This window comes from Podarcis gaigeae (genome assembly GCF_964106915.1).
Source record: "Podarcis gaigeae genome assembly, chromosome: 7".
NCBI lineage: Eukaryota > Metazoa > Chordata > Lepidosauria > Squamata > Lacertidae > Podarcis > Podarcis gaigeae.
This window is the reverse complement of record NC_139683.1, coordinates 46207896-46227412: the sequence shown is the minus strand read 5'-3', so window position 1 is coordinate 46227412 and position 19517 is coordinate 46207896. Positions and strand designations below refer to the sequence as shown.

Genomic DNA, 19517 nt, shown 5'->3' with positions numbered 1-19517 from the left:
AAGAATGATCCATCAATCCTAGTTTAAACACAAATAGAATCATAATAATAAAATTGTAGAGTTGAAAGGGACTGTGAGGGTCATCTCGTCCAACCCCCTGCTGTGCATGAAAAGAATACTTCTAAAGAAAAAAAGGGAAGAGACTGGCCTAGATGGACCCTTGATCTCTGAACCAGCAGGGGGAAAGTCCATATGTCCAAAATTCAAATTGGAAAGTGATGTAAGATTTTCAACCCATTGAGCAATTGATGGTAGATGTTTATCCATTTATATCCGTTTGAAACTAATGACTTGCAGGGTCCATTGACTGTCTGCCTGTGGACAATGCAAGTCCTTATAGTTCAACCCCACAACACAACATTTGCAAATATCAAGGATTTTTTCCAAAACAAAGTACTACAATTTCTGATGAAAAATATACCACCACAGGACTAACCCACATCATATGCCTCAAAAGGAATTAACATCTTTACACTGACAGCATCTGCCTGAACAGCCCAATTCCTTCCTATAAATGTGCTGTGGAATCCCATATACCTGAAGGATCCATTATTGTTGAATCAATCTCAATTTTAAATCTTAAACATTATTCTCTCTCTCTCAAAAGGAACCTGTCATTGATTAGGCTGTACATTCAGTTTACAACACTGCAATACACTGATAATCTATTATGAGTTTAACTTTCTGTAAAATCCAATTCTTCCTTCCAGCACACAAAGCTGTTCGTAAACAGACACCAAACACTGCAGTAACTGAATACTTTTTTCCTTAGTTGTTTACCTAGGTGTTCTGCAATTTTGTTATAAATAATAACATAAAAGCCTACTGAATCAGACGAAGGGCCTATCTAATCTAGCATCTCTGTTCCCGCAGTGACTAACCAGATGCCTATAGGAAGGCCACAGGTAGGATATGAACACAATAGCCCTCTCCTGCTATTGTTCCCCACTGACTGGGATTCAAAGGTATCCTACCACTCATTTTCTTATTACTGCTTAGAGATTTTCAAAATATTAAGCCGTGTATAAATGGTTTAAATAAATAAAATATTGCAGTCATGGCTAGCAGCAATAGCCTTTTCCTCTGTGAATTTGTCTAACCTCTTTTAAAGCTGTCCCAAGTTAGTGGCTGTAACTGTATCTTATGTTAATGAAATCCATAGTTTTGTTTTGAGGTGCAGTGATCAGAACTGTACAAAATATTCCAAATGTGGTCATACTACATTTGTTTTTCAAAACTGTCATGATATTGACAGTTTTATTATCAATTTCTTTATTAATTATCCCCAACATGGAATTCCCATTATTCAGAGTTGCAGCATACTGATTCAACATTTTCACTGAACTACTGTATATCACAACCTCAAGATTTCTTTCCTGGTCAGTCACCGCAAATTCAGCCATGTGTAAATGGTTAGGATTTGTTGTGCATCATGTACATTTACTTACACTGTACCACATTTGCTTATATAGAGTCATTTGTTCCTACAGTTTAGAGATCCTCTTGGAGCTCCTTGCAAACTCTTATAGCCTTTACTAGCCTGAACAATTGGATGTCATCAGAAAACTTGGCAGCCTCACTGCTCATCTCTAACTCAAAGTCATTTACAAGAACAAGTTTTAAAGCATGGGTCCCCTTGAAGGTGCCCATTTCTTACACCTCTTCAGTGTAAGAACTGTCCACTTATTTCTATTCTCCACTTCCTGTTCTTTAACAAATAACTGATGCATAAGAGGACCTGTTCTCTTATCCCATGACTGCTATGTTTACTCAGGAATCATTGGTAAGTGGTTTTATCTAAATATTTTTGGAAGTTTAAGTACACAGTGCAGAAATTAAATTGCGCTATCACAAACGTGCAGTCTGTGTGAGCATAGCAGCTTGCCAGACAAAATAATCCCCCATCCCCCCTGCATGGTGTTCTGGGAGGTTCTCTTGAGCCCCCAAATCAATCTCAGGGGTGCATGTGGGGCAAAGAGGAGGAAAGCCCCATTGCACAAGCAGGAACCAGTGATAAAAACTGAGATTGCAATGCTAGGAGCCATGTGGCTCCTCAGACCTGGGTTGTGGGCACCAAAACAAATTGTCTAGGCACCTTTCCCACCCCCACCCCCCACCCCACTACCAGACCAGGCAGCCCCACAGCAACAGCATCATCATACATACACACACACGTGTGTGTGTGTGTGACAGAGAGAGAGAGAGAGAGAGAGAGAGAGAGAGAGAGAGAGAGAGAGAGAGAGAGAGAATGCTGCCTGGCAAATCAGGACCTTCTTGTTGCCATTTGCTTACTCCAATTTGATTGAGGGTGTGAGGATCTAGGCCCAAATCAGCAGAGAACTGGGGGTGAAAACTTATAGTTATGTACCCAAGATACAAGATCAGCTAATGCCAAGGTACACACAACTATTTTAGAGCCTTTTGATAGACACAGATAGATGATGCATTCTGCCAGAGGACCACAAATTTCGACTGGATTTCGCGGCACATGATAAGCTGTCATTATGGAAGTGAAGAGGTCTGCTTCTGCATCACTTCAAGCTTTGGACAAAGTAAGAAGCAAATTGTGGTTAGCATTAACCACAGAAGGAAACAAGTTATCTTTGTACCCATGGCATAAAGTTAGCATGTTTCAAACAAACCATAGTTAATGTTAACATTAAGCAGTTTGTAGGTTGGACAGCATGACAAGGGAAATTAACACTTCTGAATTCCTTTCATCTGGGATGTGGTGGGGGAAGCAAGGCTGAGGTTCATTCTTGTCATGCTATATTATGGTTTGCTGTGACAACCAAATCAGATGAATTAATAAAACACCACCGTACAGAATAAAATGTTCAACCAATAGTATTAAGGAGTAATTGAGCACCAAATGTACTGCTATAACTTTATTACATCCTAGAGATATTTTATGAACTTTTTCGTAATAAATTAAATTTCTCCCATTTCTGAATAACAATTCTACATAAGAATTATCTACATATTTGCTCAGTTTGCATGTTAATAGTTTATCATGTATGCATAGATGGCTTCTGCATTGCTCCTCCCTGTGGGAACACTGAAACCACAATCCCTGGCTTAATTATACCAAAACCAAAGATAGTACCTTGTTTGGCTCCGAGCAAACCATGATTTGAAACAAAGATTTGTTCATGGCTTCCTGATGATGGCTTTTTTGTTCCTGGTTTGGATATAATGCTAAGCCACCGGTAAGGATCAAGTGGAAATTATCTCTATGTCCATAGTAAACCATTAACTGTGTTTACCACAGGGGCAGGGAATATGTGGCCCACCAAATGTTATTAGTTGCTAATTCCCAGCTGCCCCAGCAAACATGGCCAATGGTCAAGGGAAATGGAGTTGTATTCCAGCAACACCTTGAGAGCCTCATGTTCTCCACCTCTGCTTCACTATAACACGAAATATGGACAATGCATATATCCCAAATACTGAATCCTTAATTTTGTTTACTACACTGTTTCTTTCCAAATATTGCCTCTATTTTCTCCAACTGGCAAAAATAATATACTTGGGTACCTAACAGTTCAACAGCTTACACATCCATCCCTAACACTGGATAAACTTATAAATATTTTAATAAAATTGAGGCATTTTTATTTTAAATTTCCATGAATTAGGTTTTTATCATTATATTTTCTACAATCTTAAGTTCCACAACATTTGATGATAAAAATAAATATAGGAATTCAAGACAACACCATTAACTTCACAAGGTAGCTGAGGGCTACATGAAGCCCATAGGTTTCTTCATTTAGTATCTCAGACCTGTAGTAATGTACTAGATTACATAAATTCATGGACAAATATATCTGCATTCCTGAACAGATACAAATGAACAAGTCTATAACACATTGTTTGTTCAGCAAAATTCTTTCAGATCTGATCTTAAAGGGAAACTGTCAAAGGGAATGGTATCTAAAGGTAAATGCTGAAGATTTCCTACTTGGACTAATGTTAAATCCAGCTCTGTCCACAGAAGCATTACATACTTGCTGAGGAATAAATGTAGATGCTTACCTAACCAGGCTTAGATACAATAATGGGTGAGATCACTATCCTTGCCACCTCACATCTGGCATTTGGCTAAGTAGGAAATCAACATCACAGTACACACACTCACACACTCCTAGAGAAACATCAATTATTTTCTGTGAACTAAGGATAGGTTGCAGAGCTGAAGCTTAATTAAAACATTTTTGAAAAATATAGAACTACCTATGTATATTGGACTAATGCACTGGGGTTTCCTACAGGAAAGGGAAGATGATGCAGGAGTCAAAAAGGGAAGGGAAGGCAAACAAGGGAACAAAAGGTGGCACGAATAAGAGAGTACTGTGGTGTCCAAACCTTTTTCAAAGAGGGCCAGATTTGATGAAGTGAAGGGCTGTGAGGGCCAATCAAAGGGCCAACCAAAGTTGTTGACCGTTTTTTTAGGATTGAATTTGTTGAGCTTTTTTAATGTTGAAGTTGTTGAGGGTTTTTTTTTAGAATTTAACCCCCGAAACAGACTTTGGACATACCTGTCCAACTCAGGACTGTAATGGAGGGGTAGAACACATGTTTTGCATATAGAAGCTCCCAGATTCAATCCCTTGTTATCTCTCAGTATGGCTGAAGAAGGCTGCTGTGTGAAACCCTAGAGAATGGCTGTCAAGTCAGTGTAGACAATACTAAATAAGATGGACTAATAGTTTGACTCAACTTCCTATATTCAGTATGTCCCATACACATTTCCTGCCATTGCCCAAAAATTAAATACTGAGGCCTAGTTTACATATTACCAATCTGTGGTTAATGCTAGAAAATGTTTTTCCATGAAGGCTATCTACTTGATTCAGAATAATGTTTTAAATCAGGCTTCCTCAACCTCGGCCCTCCAGATGTTTTGAGACTACAATTCCCATAATCCCTGACCACTGGTCCTGCTAGCTAGGGATCATGGGAGTTGTAGGCCAAAAACATCTGGAGGGCCGAGGTTGAGGAAGCCTGTTTTAAATGTTTTTATCACAAACATGAAAACATTCATTGCCTTTATCCACAAGCATTCAGTAAGGGTATTTAGTTGCCACGTACTGCCACATGAATTGCCCATACAACACCCATGGACGAGGTATGTAAAAGTGCCCTGCCTTATAAGAAAAGAAAAAATATGTGAAGATATGTAGGACTGTTGCTTAGTAACAACAGTCAGCTGTGTAGCTGCTTCAAAGTTAACCAGAAAAAGTAGCACAGCAAAGGCCAATATTATGCAACAGATTCCAAATCTCTCCAACCCATTTACAAGAGGCCTCACCATGACTGGAGGTTAATCCATAGCTATCAGAGCCCTTATTTAAAAAGGAAGGAAGAGGGGGCCACTGTAGGGAGGAACTCTACTTAAATATTTGATCTACTATTTCTTACAGAATTCCCTTAATGTTTTTTCAAAGATTATGGATCCCACTTTGTCTATTATAAGATTATAAGATGACTACAAAATATAGACAAGGTTCAGTGTGAATTACACCGTTTCCATCAGTTCTAGCTTTATCTCAAACAAACATTGAAACTGCTCTACTACACCTTAATATCACATACCTCGCCATGCCTTGAGATTCCCATGCCTACATATTCTAGAACTATAACAGAAACTGTTCACACAACCTAAGTTGAAAAGCTGCAGTTATGATTAAGTACCCAAACTGATCTATCCCAAGTCCAATACATCACACTATTGTCATGTCTGCATGGGTTTTTTTCCTTTTGGCAAAAGCAGGAAGAGTGAAGCTGGCACAATTTGCTTGTGCATGGTAAACCATGGCTTATGGCTTATAGAGATGTACAAACATAGCCACTGATGTTTATACTATTGGGCTCAGCTCATGTAGCTAAGTATCAATCTGAACCAATACAAAAGTGCAGCTTCCCTAGGCTGAAAGGATCATGTCAATAGGCCCTAACAGGAAGTTAATCACTGGATTCTAGAGTCTATACAGAAATTTCTTAGGCCAACCTCAGTATGTGTTTAGTCCACATAATGTAACTTCTACTTGGAGAACCATGTTTCAATACTAGTTGACATACCTGCCTACCTCTGTTCCAGTTTATTATATTATATACATTATAAAATGTATGTCATGCATATAATGAACAAAAAAAAATCCTTCGATCTCTTAAATTTTTACATATTACAACCCTCTGATTGGCATGGGTTGCCAATTTCTTTCATTTAAGAGAACTCACTAGTGGAATCCTGTCTTTATTTAGGACCCAAGTCAGTCACAATATTGAAATCCCAAGTCTTTTATATAGCTATACAATACACCCAACAACCACTGCGGTGCATATAAGCTTCCCACACTAGTCGGCTCTGGGAAGCTATGATAAAGTTGTATTCTACCTTAATGAAGCCTTTAAATGACAAGAATGAAACACTGAGAAATTCTTAACAAAAAAAAATCACTAGAAAATTTATATGCACTAAGGAGAAGTCAAACTGCTGCTTCTTCAGTAGAGTATTAAAAAGTTTTGTCAAAATGCTTTAAAAACAGTCTGCTTCAGAGAAGAAATTTTACAATGAGCTGCCTACTAAATCAAAGATACTCACTTGTTTCATCTTTCATTCAAAAGCAAAGCCTTTGCTTACATGGGAAGTAAGCTCTTCACTGGAGCTTACTTTTGAGTAGGCATGCATAGAACCATGCTGAAAGACTCTTAAATGTACTCTCAACAAGCCAAATAAAAATTGTGTGTACAACTCTGTGCTTACTTTTGATGCCACCACTCCTGCCACTTTTCTACCATGTCTTGAATTACTTGAAAGTACTTGTTTACTTTCACATGTATGAATGAAATAATATTTTGATTTACTTTCAGATTTAGAAACCCACAGTTTAACTGTGCACTATTCAGCACAGGTAATACATTAGATGAGTGATTAATTAGCCACATTTTCCAGAATATGGTGGGTGGGAACAAAAACAAGCCACTCTTAACATATCCCCTTAGAAGTACAAATCTTCACAAAGGATTTCCTGGGTTACAGCTGCAGCATAAAGGCAGATCTCCACCTAACAACATTTTTTATTGCAGCATATTAACTCAAATCTTTGAATACTACTGCAGCCTATTAAATAGTGAAAGCAAAGCAGCAGCTTAAAGAAATACATAAGGAGATGAGCAGCAGCCTCTTGGAAAAATAGATCTCACATAACACCCAGAATACATTTATTCCTCTTCATCAGAAGGCAAACATCAGTAGACTTTTTTTTAAAAAAAAAAAACCTCTAGGAGGAAGCTCTCTTCTCTAAGAAGGAGTCCGAGCTAATGTTCATTTATCAAAAACAGTAGTACATTCAACTCACCAATAAGCAGTCCGAGTTCACTTCAGATTTGGGATCCTTTATCATCATTCCGATTTTCTCAAACCGAGAGTCAAAGCTTTCTCCCGTCGACATGGTGCTGAAGAGGTGATCGCTTTATTAATCCACAGAAAAAAACGAAAAGAAAAAAACGAAACAGGAGTGCTCCGATCTTGCTCTCCTAGTCCTCCTTTCTCAAAGGAGGTCTGGGGATGCGCTGGGGTTGTCCCTCATGCTCTCCCTGCCACACATCCTCGCGCCAAAGAGAGCTAAAGCCGAAAACGGGAGCGAAGGCGCTACCCCCTCCCGTAGGGGGCCTGGGGGGTGCGGAGCAGTCCTTCCCCGCTGCCCCTTCTTCTTCAGCGCCTAGGCTGCAGCCACAGCCCTGCCAGTCTCCTCTCGCCTCCAGCCTGGGCCCCCGTGCCTCTGCAGCCACATTTTCCCAGCCGCCCTGGCAGCCAGCGTAGCGGTTTCTCCTCCTCCTCCTCTCCGATGCCAGCTACCCAGCAGCAACTTCTTTGAAACAAGGGGAGGAAAGAGGAAAAAAGAGAGAGGAGAGGCCTAGCATGAAAACAGGAAACTTTCTCAGCAGAGCGTCACCGGCGGCGGGGCAGCTGCCTCCGTGGAGACGCGGGCCTGAGGCAGGAGGAGGGCACGGCTTGGCCTCCCTTGCCCGAGCTGCAGCAGCGGGGGGAGGCTGCCAGCTGCAGAATAGGCCGCGACACGGCGGTGGGGGTGGGGAGAGAGAAAGAGAAGGGCGGTCGCCTCCGCCTTGCCCTCTGGACACGCGCGGCTCCAGCAACGGCCGCGTAACGGCTAAGGCATCTTCCCTTCCCGCGCCTCCTTTCCCCCCTCCTCGGGTCCTCCGCTCGTCGCCTCTGCGCCGCTCTCTCTCTCTCCGCCTGCTCCCCGCTCTTTCTTTCCCGACAGCAGCCGCGCTCCCTCGCACTCCGCCGGGCTTCACGTCTCTCTCTCGCGGGGCGGGCGATGGGGGTGGGGTGGGGGGAAGAGAAGCTGGTGCGGCCGCTGGACTCCTGGTTCTGCTCGACCCTGCTGCTGCCCCCGTTGCGCAGCTGCGACCGGCGGAGGAGGAGCCGCTGCTCCCAAGTCGTGAGGGAAGCCGGACCGAAGGAGGCGAAGAGAAGAACGGCGAGGCCCCGCCGCTGCCTCAGCAGCTAGTCAAGGAGGGCAGACTCTCACAAATATGTCCGCCTTCCTGTTCAAACAGACTGAGGGGAACGAAGCGGGGAGCGCATGCGCCGGAGGACGGGGGCGGAAAGCCAGCGCGCGGCGACTTTACTTGGCATCTGAGCGCGTGCGCGCGCGCGCCTCCTTTTTTTCTCTTCTCTTCTCTCCCCCCCCCCCCTCCCGCCCCGGGTTCTCCTGTCTAGATTCTTCTTCTCTGCTTGTGCCGCCGCCTGTGAGCGCGAGCGCGGCGGCCGGTCTGTGCTCGTGAAGTGCTGAGGTAATAACGCCAGGCAGCCGCGAGCTGCTTGCTTGCTGCTGCTGCTGCTGCTGCTGCTGCAGCGGCGGCGGCTTTGAGTTGCTGGCGCAGCCTTTGCTGTCGCAACAAGCCACAATCTCCTGAAGCCGGAGTGCCGTGTGCTGCCTGCAGACCGCACGAAAGGATGGGTGTGTAAGACATCCCAGCAGCAAGTCCGTTCCGGTCCTGGGCTGCACCAGGCAGAGGTGGTTTGCGGACTGGGGATTAGAAGCTGAGGTTGCTCTTTTCGGTGCCTTGCGGGGGGACCCGTCAAGTAACCAAGGACTCCCTGGCTTAAGTTCCTTGATTGCATGGCGTAGTCATATTTCATGCTGCTCCTAGGAGTGATATACGGAAACTCAGTACATCCTGCGGGTGGTTCTGTCTCGCGTCTCTCCCTAAATACTGTTTTCGCGCAGTTACCTGGGAGTAAAGCCCATTTACTTCAATGGGACTTCTGAGTAGGCATGGTTCGCATTGCAGCCTTACTGCCAGCTGCTGCTGTGCTGAACAGATCAGGGGAGACTCTCTTCAGAGGGCATATAAGTACTTGGATGGACAAGACCAGAATTGGGTTGTCAAATAAATGTTTGGAACAATCGAGTAAGCGAATGTAAACTGTAATCTACTCACTGGGCAGGCCAATAGCTGAAGAGACTCTAATTTAGTTAACACATATTACAGCTATAGCTCTTTTCTAATGTGTTTGTAGCCTCATTTCAGTTTGAGTTGCCCAGTCTCTCATCACCTCTCCCCTGCTAGAAAAATATTACTTTATTAAAGTTTTTTTGTGGAGCCACTGACTACTAAGATCAAAATCAGAAATATTTATAAAAATCATCCCTCACAGAGACTTTAATGACTTTCCTCCACCATCACCCTGAACAATTGATTTATTTATAGCCCACCTTTTTAAAAACCAGACAGCCAGATTTGGGACAGAATATGATAATTTCATACCAATACATAAGGAGCTTCAGTGACTTCCAGTTTGTTTCTAGGCACAGTTAAGGGTCCTAACATGTTTCCCTCCCAGTATCGGATCCCTACTGCCATTAGCACCTGCCAGCATGGTCAGTGGTCACAGATTATAGAGGCTGCCTGAAAACATCTGGAGGGTGTTAAGTATCCCTGTCCTAAATAGTTTGGCCCCTGTTTAACCAAAGGACCACTAACCCCACTATGAGCCTGCCCAAGTAGCTTGGATGACCAGTGTCCCCACCTGTGGAAGGTATCAAACAAGGTGGGCCGTTTCTCTGGCTGCCCTTCATTTATGAAGCTCTGGGCTAGGCAATCTGCCCAGCACCTTCACTCTTATTTTTTTAGCAACAAGCAAAGTCTCTTCTTCTATCGGGCTTGAAAAAGATAGCTTTGTTTCATTTGCTGTGCACTGGTGTTTTTAATTATACTTGTTTGCTGTCTTTTAAAAATATAACACCTGCCTATATTAAGGTTTGTGATTTTTAATTACTGTTATCGTTATGTTTCATTAATATTTCATTCATCATCATGGATGCCAAAATGAGAGAAAGGTGATACATCAGTTTTATAAATAAGTAAATAAAGTTCTCTGTCTCAGCACCCTGCATGTTTCTTCCTCATAGAAATCGCTGATGCCGCAAAGGAAAGTGGTGCTGGTGTTTTTGAGTATGCGCTTTCATACTGTTTCTCTAACTCATGCTCTGCATTATAGACTGTTAAATTCTTAAGAAACAAAGCAGTCAGTGTGTCACTGTCAACAGGTTCAAGATTACAACCCATAGCTCATGTTCTCTCTCTGTCTCTCTCTCTCTTTATGTAGGAGTAGGAGTGGAGTGGGGTTTGCTGATAGGTATTTGCGTCTGGAGTCCTGAGTCTGCAAGGAAGAGAAGTACTACCAATATGCTCAATTCCTGATCTGTGCCCTGAGGCCGGGCTGTTTTTTTTGCAAAGTACCATTGTAGTTTATCGCCTCCAGAGTGTTCCTCCTAGGAGTGTGTGACCTGTTGCATCTCTGCCACATTATTTGGGGTGGCCCTGTGTGGAGTTTCTATACCAGGCATAGGCAAACTTGGCCCTCCAGATGTTTTGGGACTACAACTCCCACCATCCCTAGCTAACAGGACCAGTGGTCAGGGCTTATGGGAACTGTAGTCCCAAAACATCTGGAGGGCCGAGTTTGCCTATGCCTATTATTTACTGATGGTGGTGTGCTGTGATTGTGTACTGATTACACCACATCCTCTGCTCTGTCATGGTGAGATGGGCAGTGTGCTCATTTTCACAGAGGCACCTTTTAAAATACCGGTATATTCTCCCTTCCCCCTGAAGCCAATGAGAGGGAAATTCTTCTCAGTTGGAGTATATACAGGAATACAACTAGTGCTTTTTTTGGGGGGTACTCAAGGGTATACAGTATTGGCACCTTACCCCCCCCAATGGTAAAAGTGTGACACTTACTGTAATAGCTTCATGGTGAGTACCAGCACCTTTTTTCCCCTTCTTTTTTTTTTTAAAGCACTGCACACAACCACAATACAGCTTAGGATATGGCTTAAGTCTGCTCCTTCCTTGTGCTGTCTGTGTACCACCCATGACCGTTTTAGCCATTCTGCTGCCCTATCTCCAGCTGTAGTACAGCTCTGTCTACAGAGTGTTCTACCAGCATATTTTAGGTGTATGCGTTGCGATGGTAGATCTTCTGTTCCACCACCATAGCAGAGTTTCCATGAGACCCTATAACTCCTCAGTAAACAGATTTCCAGTCTATGGACAAATGTTGCCATGCAATCATCGTTCCCATATTCAAGAAAGGCTGTAAACTTGATCCAGCCAATTACAGACCAATCAGTCTCTTAAGCATTATTAGCAAACTTTACGCAACTCACTTACGTGAAAAGTTTGCGGACTGGCTGGAATGGGAGCACATCCTTAAGGAAGCCCAGGCTGGTTTCAGGGCACATAGATCAACTTTAGACCAAGGACTGGTATTGCAACATCTAGTGGAGAAATACACCTCAAAGAAAGGAGGCTCCCTCTATGTAGCCTTTATAGATTTCAAATCAGCTTTCGATTTGATACCCCGGCACAGACTTTGGGAAAAATTAAGTGCCACAAACATCGACAGACGTCTTTTGCTTCTTATCCGTAGACTACATGAAAACACTCGGATCCGTGTTAGATGTGACCGTTATGGGAACCTATCAAAGGAAATCCAAAGTTTCCATGGTGTCAAGCAAGGCTGTGTTCTTGCCCCTATTCTATTTAATTTCTACATAAACTCCTTAGTCAGAAAGATGGAGGATGCAAGTACTCATCCCCCAAACCTAAATAATATACCAATCCCAGTCCTTTTGTACGCAGATGATGCGGCACTTATTTCCTTCTCTTGTGTGGGTCTAAGAAAACTTTTACGAGCTCTTACAGAGTATTGCGAAGCTGAACACCTAATAATAAATTACACTAAATCAAAAATTATGGTGTTCTCCAAGAGAAAACTCCGACATAAATGGAAAATTAATAACCAACCTATTGAGCAAGTAACATCCTTTAGATATCTTGGAATAATCTTTGATGAGAAGGGATCCTGGTGCCATCAGATTAAGAATTCCATGGCAAATGCGCAAAGATCTTCCAGAGCTATCATAAGATTCTTCTATAGAAAAGGAGGTCAATATGTTCCTGCTGCCTCCCAGGTCTTTGTCGCAAAAATACTTCCACAACTGATGTATGGCACCCAGATATTTAACTGTCAAAAACTCAAGTCCCTGGAATCTGTACAAACTAAATTTTACCGCTCCCTACTAGGGTTACCTACCTGTGTTTCCAACACAGCCATTAGGCTGGAGGTAGGTCAACTCCCTATCAATGCCAGGATATGGATCCTGAAGATTCACTTCTGGCTAAAACTCATATTTTTCCCAGTGGGAGTGGCTCCATTGACTCTATTAGACCCGTTCCAGTCTAAATGGAGATTGTTGCTCTATGAAAAATTGAAGGGCCTGGGGCTTTCCCCACAAGAACTTATAGCCTCAGGTTTTGAAAAGGCTAAAAGGATGGTGAGCCAGCGAATAGGAGATGTAGAGCTTCAGGACCATATGAGCAAGATAGATAAATATCCAGCCATCCAAGATTATGGAAAAGGGTTCAATCTAACACCATATTTGCTGGATTTACAAATCGCAAAATACAGGCGGGCGTTTACCCTTACCAGATTTGATGTACTGCCATCTGCCTTACTAAAGGGCAGATACGTGGGCAAACCCTATGCTGAACGAGTCTGCCCATGTGGTCTGAAAGAGGTGGAAACGGTTTCACATGTGTTGCTACACTGCGACCTCTACGGGGATATCAGGTCACTGTTTATTTCCCCTATCGTTCAGAAATTTCCAGGTCGATCTGAATCTCAGCGGCTGAAAATCCTACTAGGAGATAAAAACCCAGAAGTAACACTGAAAGTGGCCAAATTTTCTGCAGCTGCGATCAAGCGGAGGGCTTTAGCTGTAAAAAAGTAAAAGACTTGACCCCTGGACAAGCCCCCTCATTTTTTAAGTCTATACATATATTGTAGTGCGTGTGTGTGTGTGTGTGTGTGTGTGTGCATATGTGTATTGCTTTTATGTATAATTTTACAATTTTTAATTGACACCATTACTCCCCTTGTAAACTATCGTTGTTTTTTCTGGTCTATGACCGTAATAAATTAATTAATTAATTCATTCATCATCAATGTTGCCATGCAGTTTTGAATGGCTGTCTGGACAAACTGCACATAATTTTTGTGATGCTGCACAAAAATTGAAAACTACTCCATTGTAGTTGTTCATATAAAGAAGTATATCCATAACAATAAAATTATCTTTTCCAGTGTTAAACAGCTTAGAAAATATATTTACTCAATAATTTAGTCTCAGTTTTTCTCTCATAATCCTATTAGTTCTGTGGCCATGCTCCTGGTCCCAGAAATATAAAAACACACTGTATTGCCATGAGCAGTTATTGAATCCAGCATTAGCATCTGTTAGTCTGATACACTTCAATGAAGGTTGTCTTGATAACAAATGAAATAGAAGAATGATATCAGGTAATACCATCTTAGAATCCCCTCCACACTTATTCTAGATTGCACTTCATACATATCTGTGTTAGACAGTCAATCTGACTCAACATTAATTCCAATTATCATCTTCCCAGCAACTCAGTTATCTACTGTGCTAATGTCTTTAGTCTTCTAAGAGCCTTTCTCTTGAACCATCATTAAGGGCTCCGATATTTTAAATTCAATTGCCTGGACCCTGGTGCCTAGCCTTTAAAACATCAAATGGTGGCCTTTGTTGCAAAGCAAATAGGTGCACGTTGCACAACCATTTTGATTCTCAGTTCAGAAACATGAGAAAGTTTCTAGCCTTTAGGCTCCAATCCTAAAGACGCTTTACTAAGTAGTAAAAAGTAAAAGTAAACGGTTAAGTCCAACCAAAGGTGACTATGGGGTGCGGCACTCATCTTGCTTCAGGCTGAGAGAGCCAGCATTTGTCCTCAGAAAGCTTTCCGAGTCATGTGGCCAGCATGACTATACCGCTACTGGTGCATGGAGGACTGTGACTAGTATCAGAGTGCACAGAAACGCCGTTTATCTTCCCGCCGCAGGAAGGGAAGCATCACTGGGCCAGGTGCAGTTTTCTTAATGATAAAAATATATAAGACTGTACATAGGGCCCTCCCCCCCCCATCAGGGAAGGTGAGGCAACCACCTCAGGGGGCAGGATCCACAGGGGCAGCAGATTCCAATGCAGGTCTTAATTCCCACCCACCCCCTTGTTCCCTGGCAAGGAGGTGAGGCACCATTTTGTGATTTGCCTCAGGTCCCAAAATGTCTTGGCCCGGCTCTCATTGTGCTGGTAGGGTTGCAGAGTACAACTGAAAAGATACTGCATGCCTATTTGCTAAAGACTTGGCAACTTGCAACTCTGTCAGCAAACAAAGGAGAGCTTTCATGGTCAAAGGATTGGATTTCATGTGCAATACATCTCCTAGGTCTTCCCTCTTCCACTCCCTCTTCTATTGCTGTATACATTGTATATAGCATGACCCTAAGCATATTTACTAGAGGGAAGTCCCAGTATATTGAGTGGGGCTTCCTCTCAGATAAGGATTGCAGCATTAATGTTTGTTGCATGTTACCATTAGGTAGGGTGAAGCAGCTGCCTGAAGCAGCAGATCTGTGATCTAATAAAAGGGCAGCAAGTTGTTGGTTATTCAATATAAAATTTTTATATATTTACTGCCTCAGAGTGGGAGGGATGCTTGTAAGATTTTCTGCCTCAGGTCCAGCCTTGAGTACTGTCTACTTTGAGTGAGGGGACTGCAGGAAGAGCCATTGACTGTTTTGCCTCAGGCATCAAGATGTCTTGATGCATACAAAAATATCAGGACAACCTATGCAAAAGTCTTCATTTGCATAATTTCACAGAAATTGCACGTTCTTATAATTTGGACTCCCTGCTTGTCAATGTTTTTCACAGGGACAAGCACAAAGTAAGAGAAGGGATTTTATTTTACTTTTTATTAAGCAGACTGAAAATAAAAGTCTCACTCTCCCCCCCCCCCCAATCTCTTGTAGTGGGATCTAAAAAGGTTCACAATATTTTTATGTTAACAAATATATAATCAGATAAGCACAGCACAGTGTGTAGACATAGGAAGATTTTAGACTGCTGAAAGGAAATGGAGAGGAACTTTCTTAATATGCAAAATGGTTGACTCATACGTGGCTCATAGCCATATAAGTGCTTGCAAAATCGTTTCCTGGCTCAGCCCATGGAGTGACCACAGAGAAGTCAAAGGATAGAGAAAACAGGGTGGCAAAGGAGGCTCTTACTAAATAACTAGCTACAGGTTTTTTTTTCTTTTCTTAAAAAGACCTGGCAGCAAGCACAGGATGTGATGTTTGAAATAAAATGTCTAAAAGCAATTATGTGTGAGTGTAGCTTTTGTTCTGATACATTTGCTCTTGTCATTAGTTGTTTTTCCTTCATCCTTTGAACCAGTAATATAAAAGAATCTTAGAATTAAAAGATTTTGTGTTGAGGGATTGAGCATATTTTCAAATCTCACATTGAGTAAAAGATTCCTGCAATGCAGGGAGTTGGACTAAATTATCCATGTAGTCCCTCCCAACTCTATGGTTTGATGAAAACAACATAAGGCGTATCTAAGACCATGAAAGGGATGCGGGTGGTGCTGTGGGTTAAACCACAGAGCCTAGGGCTTGCCGATCAGAAGGTCAGCGGTTCGAATACCCGCAACGGGGTGAGCTCCCATTGCTCGGTCCCTGCTCCTGCCAACCCAGCAGTTCGAAAGCACACAGTGCAAATAGATAAATAGATACTGCTCCAGCGTTTCCGCGTGCTGCTTTGGTTCTCCAGAAGCGGCTTAGTCATGCTGGCCACCTACTTGACCCAGAAGCTGTACGCCGGCTCCCTCGGCCAATAAAGCGATATGAGCGCCGCAACCCCGGAGTCGTCTGCAACTGGACCTAATGGTCAGGGGTCCCTTTACCTTTAAAACCATGAAACTGAAGCTGAAACATATTTTGCAACAATACTTTATGAAAATGGAAACTTATATTCTCAAATATATTTTAATTAAAGTGGTCATATGTGTGTGTGTGTGTACACACACTCTCTCTCTCATGGGTGTTATCAGGGTCTTCCTGTGTACAGTCTGATCCACCGCATGTTTCCTCAGTGTGTTAAATGGGCCTTCCTCTCCACAAGGCACCCTAAGTACTTTCGTCTCACTTCTATTAGGCTCATTTCATCATTTTCATGATGAAACCAGACAAATACCACAGGGCCAAAGTGATGCCCCATCATTTTCATTACGAAACCAACTCATTGCCAGAAGCAATGTCTAGTGAAAGTTAAGGACTTGTAATTCCCACTTTCAGTTGGACACTTAAGCTTGTGGTGAAATCTCTCTATTTAAATTTAATTGGTCTTTTAATAGTGTGAGCTTATAGGTGCCTACTGGAGCATGCCTGTTGTCTTTGTCCATGGAGTTTTCTTGGCAGGGATACTGGAGTGGCTTGCCGGTTCCTGTTCCAGGTGGATCACATTTGGTCAAAACTCTCCACTATGGCCTGTCCATCTTGGGTGGCCCTGCACGGCATAGCTCATAGCTTCTCTGAGTTATTCAAGCCCCTTCACCACGGCAAGGCAGTGATCGATGAAGGGGTAGACCCTGATGTTGGAAAAGATTGAGGGCACAAGGAGAAGGGAATGACAGAGGATGATATGGTTGGACAGTGTTCTCGAAGCTACCAGCATGAGTTTGACCAAACTGTGGGAGGCAGTGGAAGATAGGAGTACCTGGCGTGCTCTGGTCCATGGGGTCACAAAGAGTCGGAAGCCACTAAACAACAACTGGAGCATACTTCCAGTTAAGTCTGCGTTGGGTTGCAGTCTCAGAATTACTTGGGAGTAGACATATATAGGATTGTGATATAAAATGCTCAATTGAAGCTGAATGCAGATTTCAGTCAGCAGCTTCATATTTTCTGTAAAAAACAACAACAGCTTAATAAGTTAGAGTCTGAATTCCTGATCCCTTTGACACATCAAAAATAACTTCTGCTTTCCTGGAAACTATACTGGCATCTCTCTCTCTCTCTCTCTCTCTCTCTCTCTCTCTCTCTCTCTCCCTCTCCTTTTTCTTAAAAAGTGTGGCACTTACTGTAACAACTTCATGGTGAGTACCAGCACCTATTTTTCTAGAAAAAAGCACTGGGGTGTGTGTGTGTGTGTGTGTGTGTGTGTGCGCGCGCGCGCGTGCATGCACGCACGCATGCACACACACACACACCCCGCCTGATTGTTACAAAACAACAACCTCAAAGAAGTTAACTTGTACTGTACTTCTAAACCATATTTATTTTGAACATGACACTACACTGTTATATTTTTTTAAAAAAGGGAGGGAGACTGTCCCGGTGTGAATAACAATTTCTAAATAAAAAACAATGCATTGCTGTGTTAATTGTGTCAAAGCTAAATTAATTCCCACCTTACTTTAAGCTTGAAAAGATAAAATCCTACTGTACTGTACAAAATCGTGTAGACACGATATGGTGTATTCTGTGTTTGTTCAGTGTTTACTTTCATGGGGCAAGGTAAAAATGTCTCCTACAATGACAGATACAAAGATTGAGATTTGGAGGCTGTATCTCATATATCAGCTTTTTCTGTTTCATTCTGCTAAGTCCATAGGATTTGCTTAAATCTCTCTCAGAAAATAGAATTTGTCAGAATGGATCATTAATTCACAGAGACAAAAGGACACTAGAATGAATGACAGTGCAAAAACACAAAAATACACAAAATCCTGGTGTGGGTTTGCAGATATTTGCACTTATTTAGGACAGACCCCCTCATCGTGTGAGAACTGTGGTGGGGTATATAATCTCAGGGTGTATTTTGTGGTGATAACTCAGTGATTAATTGCATTTATCCACTGAGTATTATATCAGAGCCTGTAGTCAGAGCTACATTCCCACAGAGATCACTTGTTGCATTCCAGACTTCTACACAGTTTCTAAACAGCTGCTACATGACCATTTTTATGTGTCTAAAAATATACCTTGCTTCCTAGAAATAAAGATTCTATCTCAAGATTGTTACCAGGATGAGATGCAACCCTTGATCAGTAACAAGTTTAAGACTTGCATACTTACCTCATCTAACATAGTGGGTTTTACTTCCAAACAGATGCATGTTGCACTGCCAAGCATTGCAAGAACTAGAACTGAGCTACATACAGGCCTAGGTCATATCAAATTTTAATGAGATTATTGCAACCCCCTTTCTTCCTCTAGTAAAAATAATAATAAAAATCAGGAACTGTAATTCAATACAGTGGTACCTCAGGTTAAGAACTTAATTCGTTCTGTAGGCCTGAAACTGTTCTTAACCTGAAGCACCACTTTAGCTAATGGGGCCTCCTGCTACTGCTGTGCCGCAGGAGCACAATTTCTGTTCTAATCCTGAAGCAAAGTTCTTAACCTGAGGTAATATTTCTGGGTTAGCAGAGTATGTAACCTGAAGTGTAAGTAACCCGAGGTACCACTGTATCATGACCTCAGATGCAGCAGCCACTTCAAATCCCATCCATATAACTAAAGTCAAGATTATTTACCCCGGTGTGTATCATATTATTTAGCTAATTTGTGTTTATTTTGTCATCCATTAACCAAGTTTTAAAAACTCCTATTGAAGCTCTCCATAGTCTGGTTTCATCTTCACCATTCAGAATAATCTGGTGCCCAGAAACCATGGCAGGATTTATGAGATGACCTCTTTTACTGGGCGAGTCACTATTTCAAAGATGTTGTTGTAAGCTCTCAAGTTAAACAAAACTCTTATAGCATTTCTAACTACTTCGTCACTGGTCAGATACATATTTAATCACCTGCCCTTACCTGTTCATACTGCTGTTCATACTCAAAGCATCTGTTTCAATGATATTGTGAAACAAATTCAGATTTCTATTCAATACGCCTTTTTGCCATTCAAATTTATTACAAACCGTTGGTTTGATATGAAAGAACATGGCACCCAAAAACGACACAGTAATTTAACTTCCTTGCTCCCATGGCTGCACGATTCCATGGGTAACACCTAACACCCACCATGTTAGAG

General features: G+C 42.3%; 1 protein-coding gene across 2 annotated transcripts in view; it reads right to left on the bottom strand.

Annotated features, from left to right (window-relative positions):
* The window catches only part of ROCK1 (Rho associated coiled-coil containing protein kinase 1), a 63893-nt gene extending 55228 nt beyond the window's left edge, over window positions 1-8665 (bottom strand). For both annotated transcript variants that reach the window (XM_083748318.1, XM_083748319.1), the window contains exon 1: window positions 7365-8665. In XM_083748318.1, the coding sequence (XP_083604444.1) occupies window positions 7365-7457 (93 nt within the window). In that variant the 5' untranslated portion in view covers window positions 7458-8665. The remainder of the gene's footprint in view (window positions 1-7364) is intronic.
* Window positions 8666-19517: the final 10852 nt, after the last annotated feature.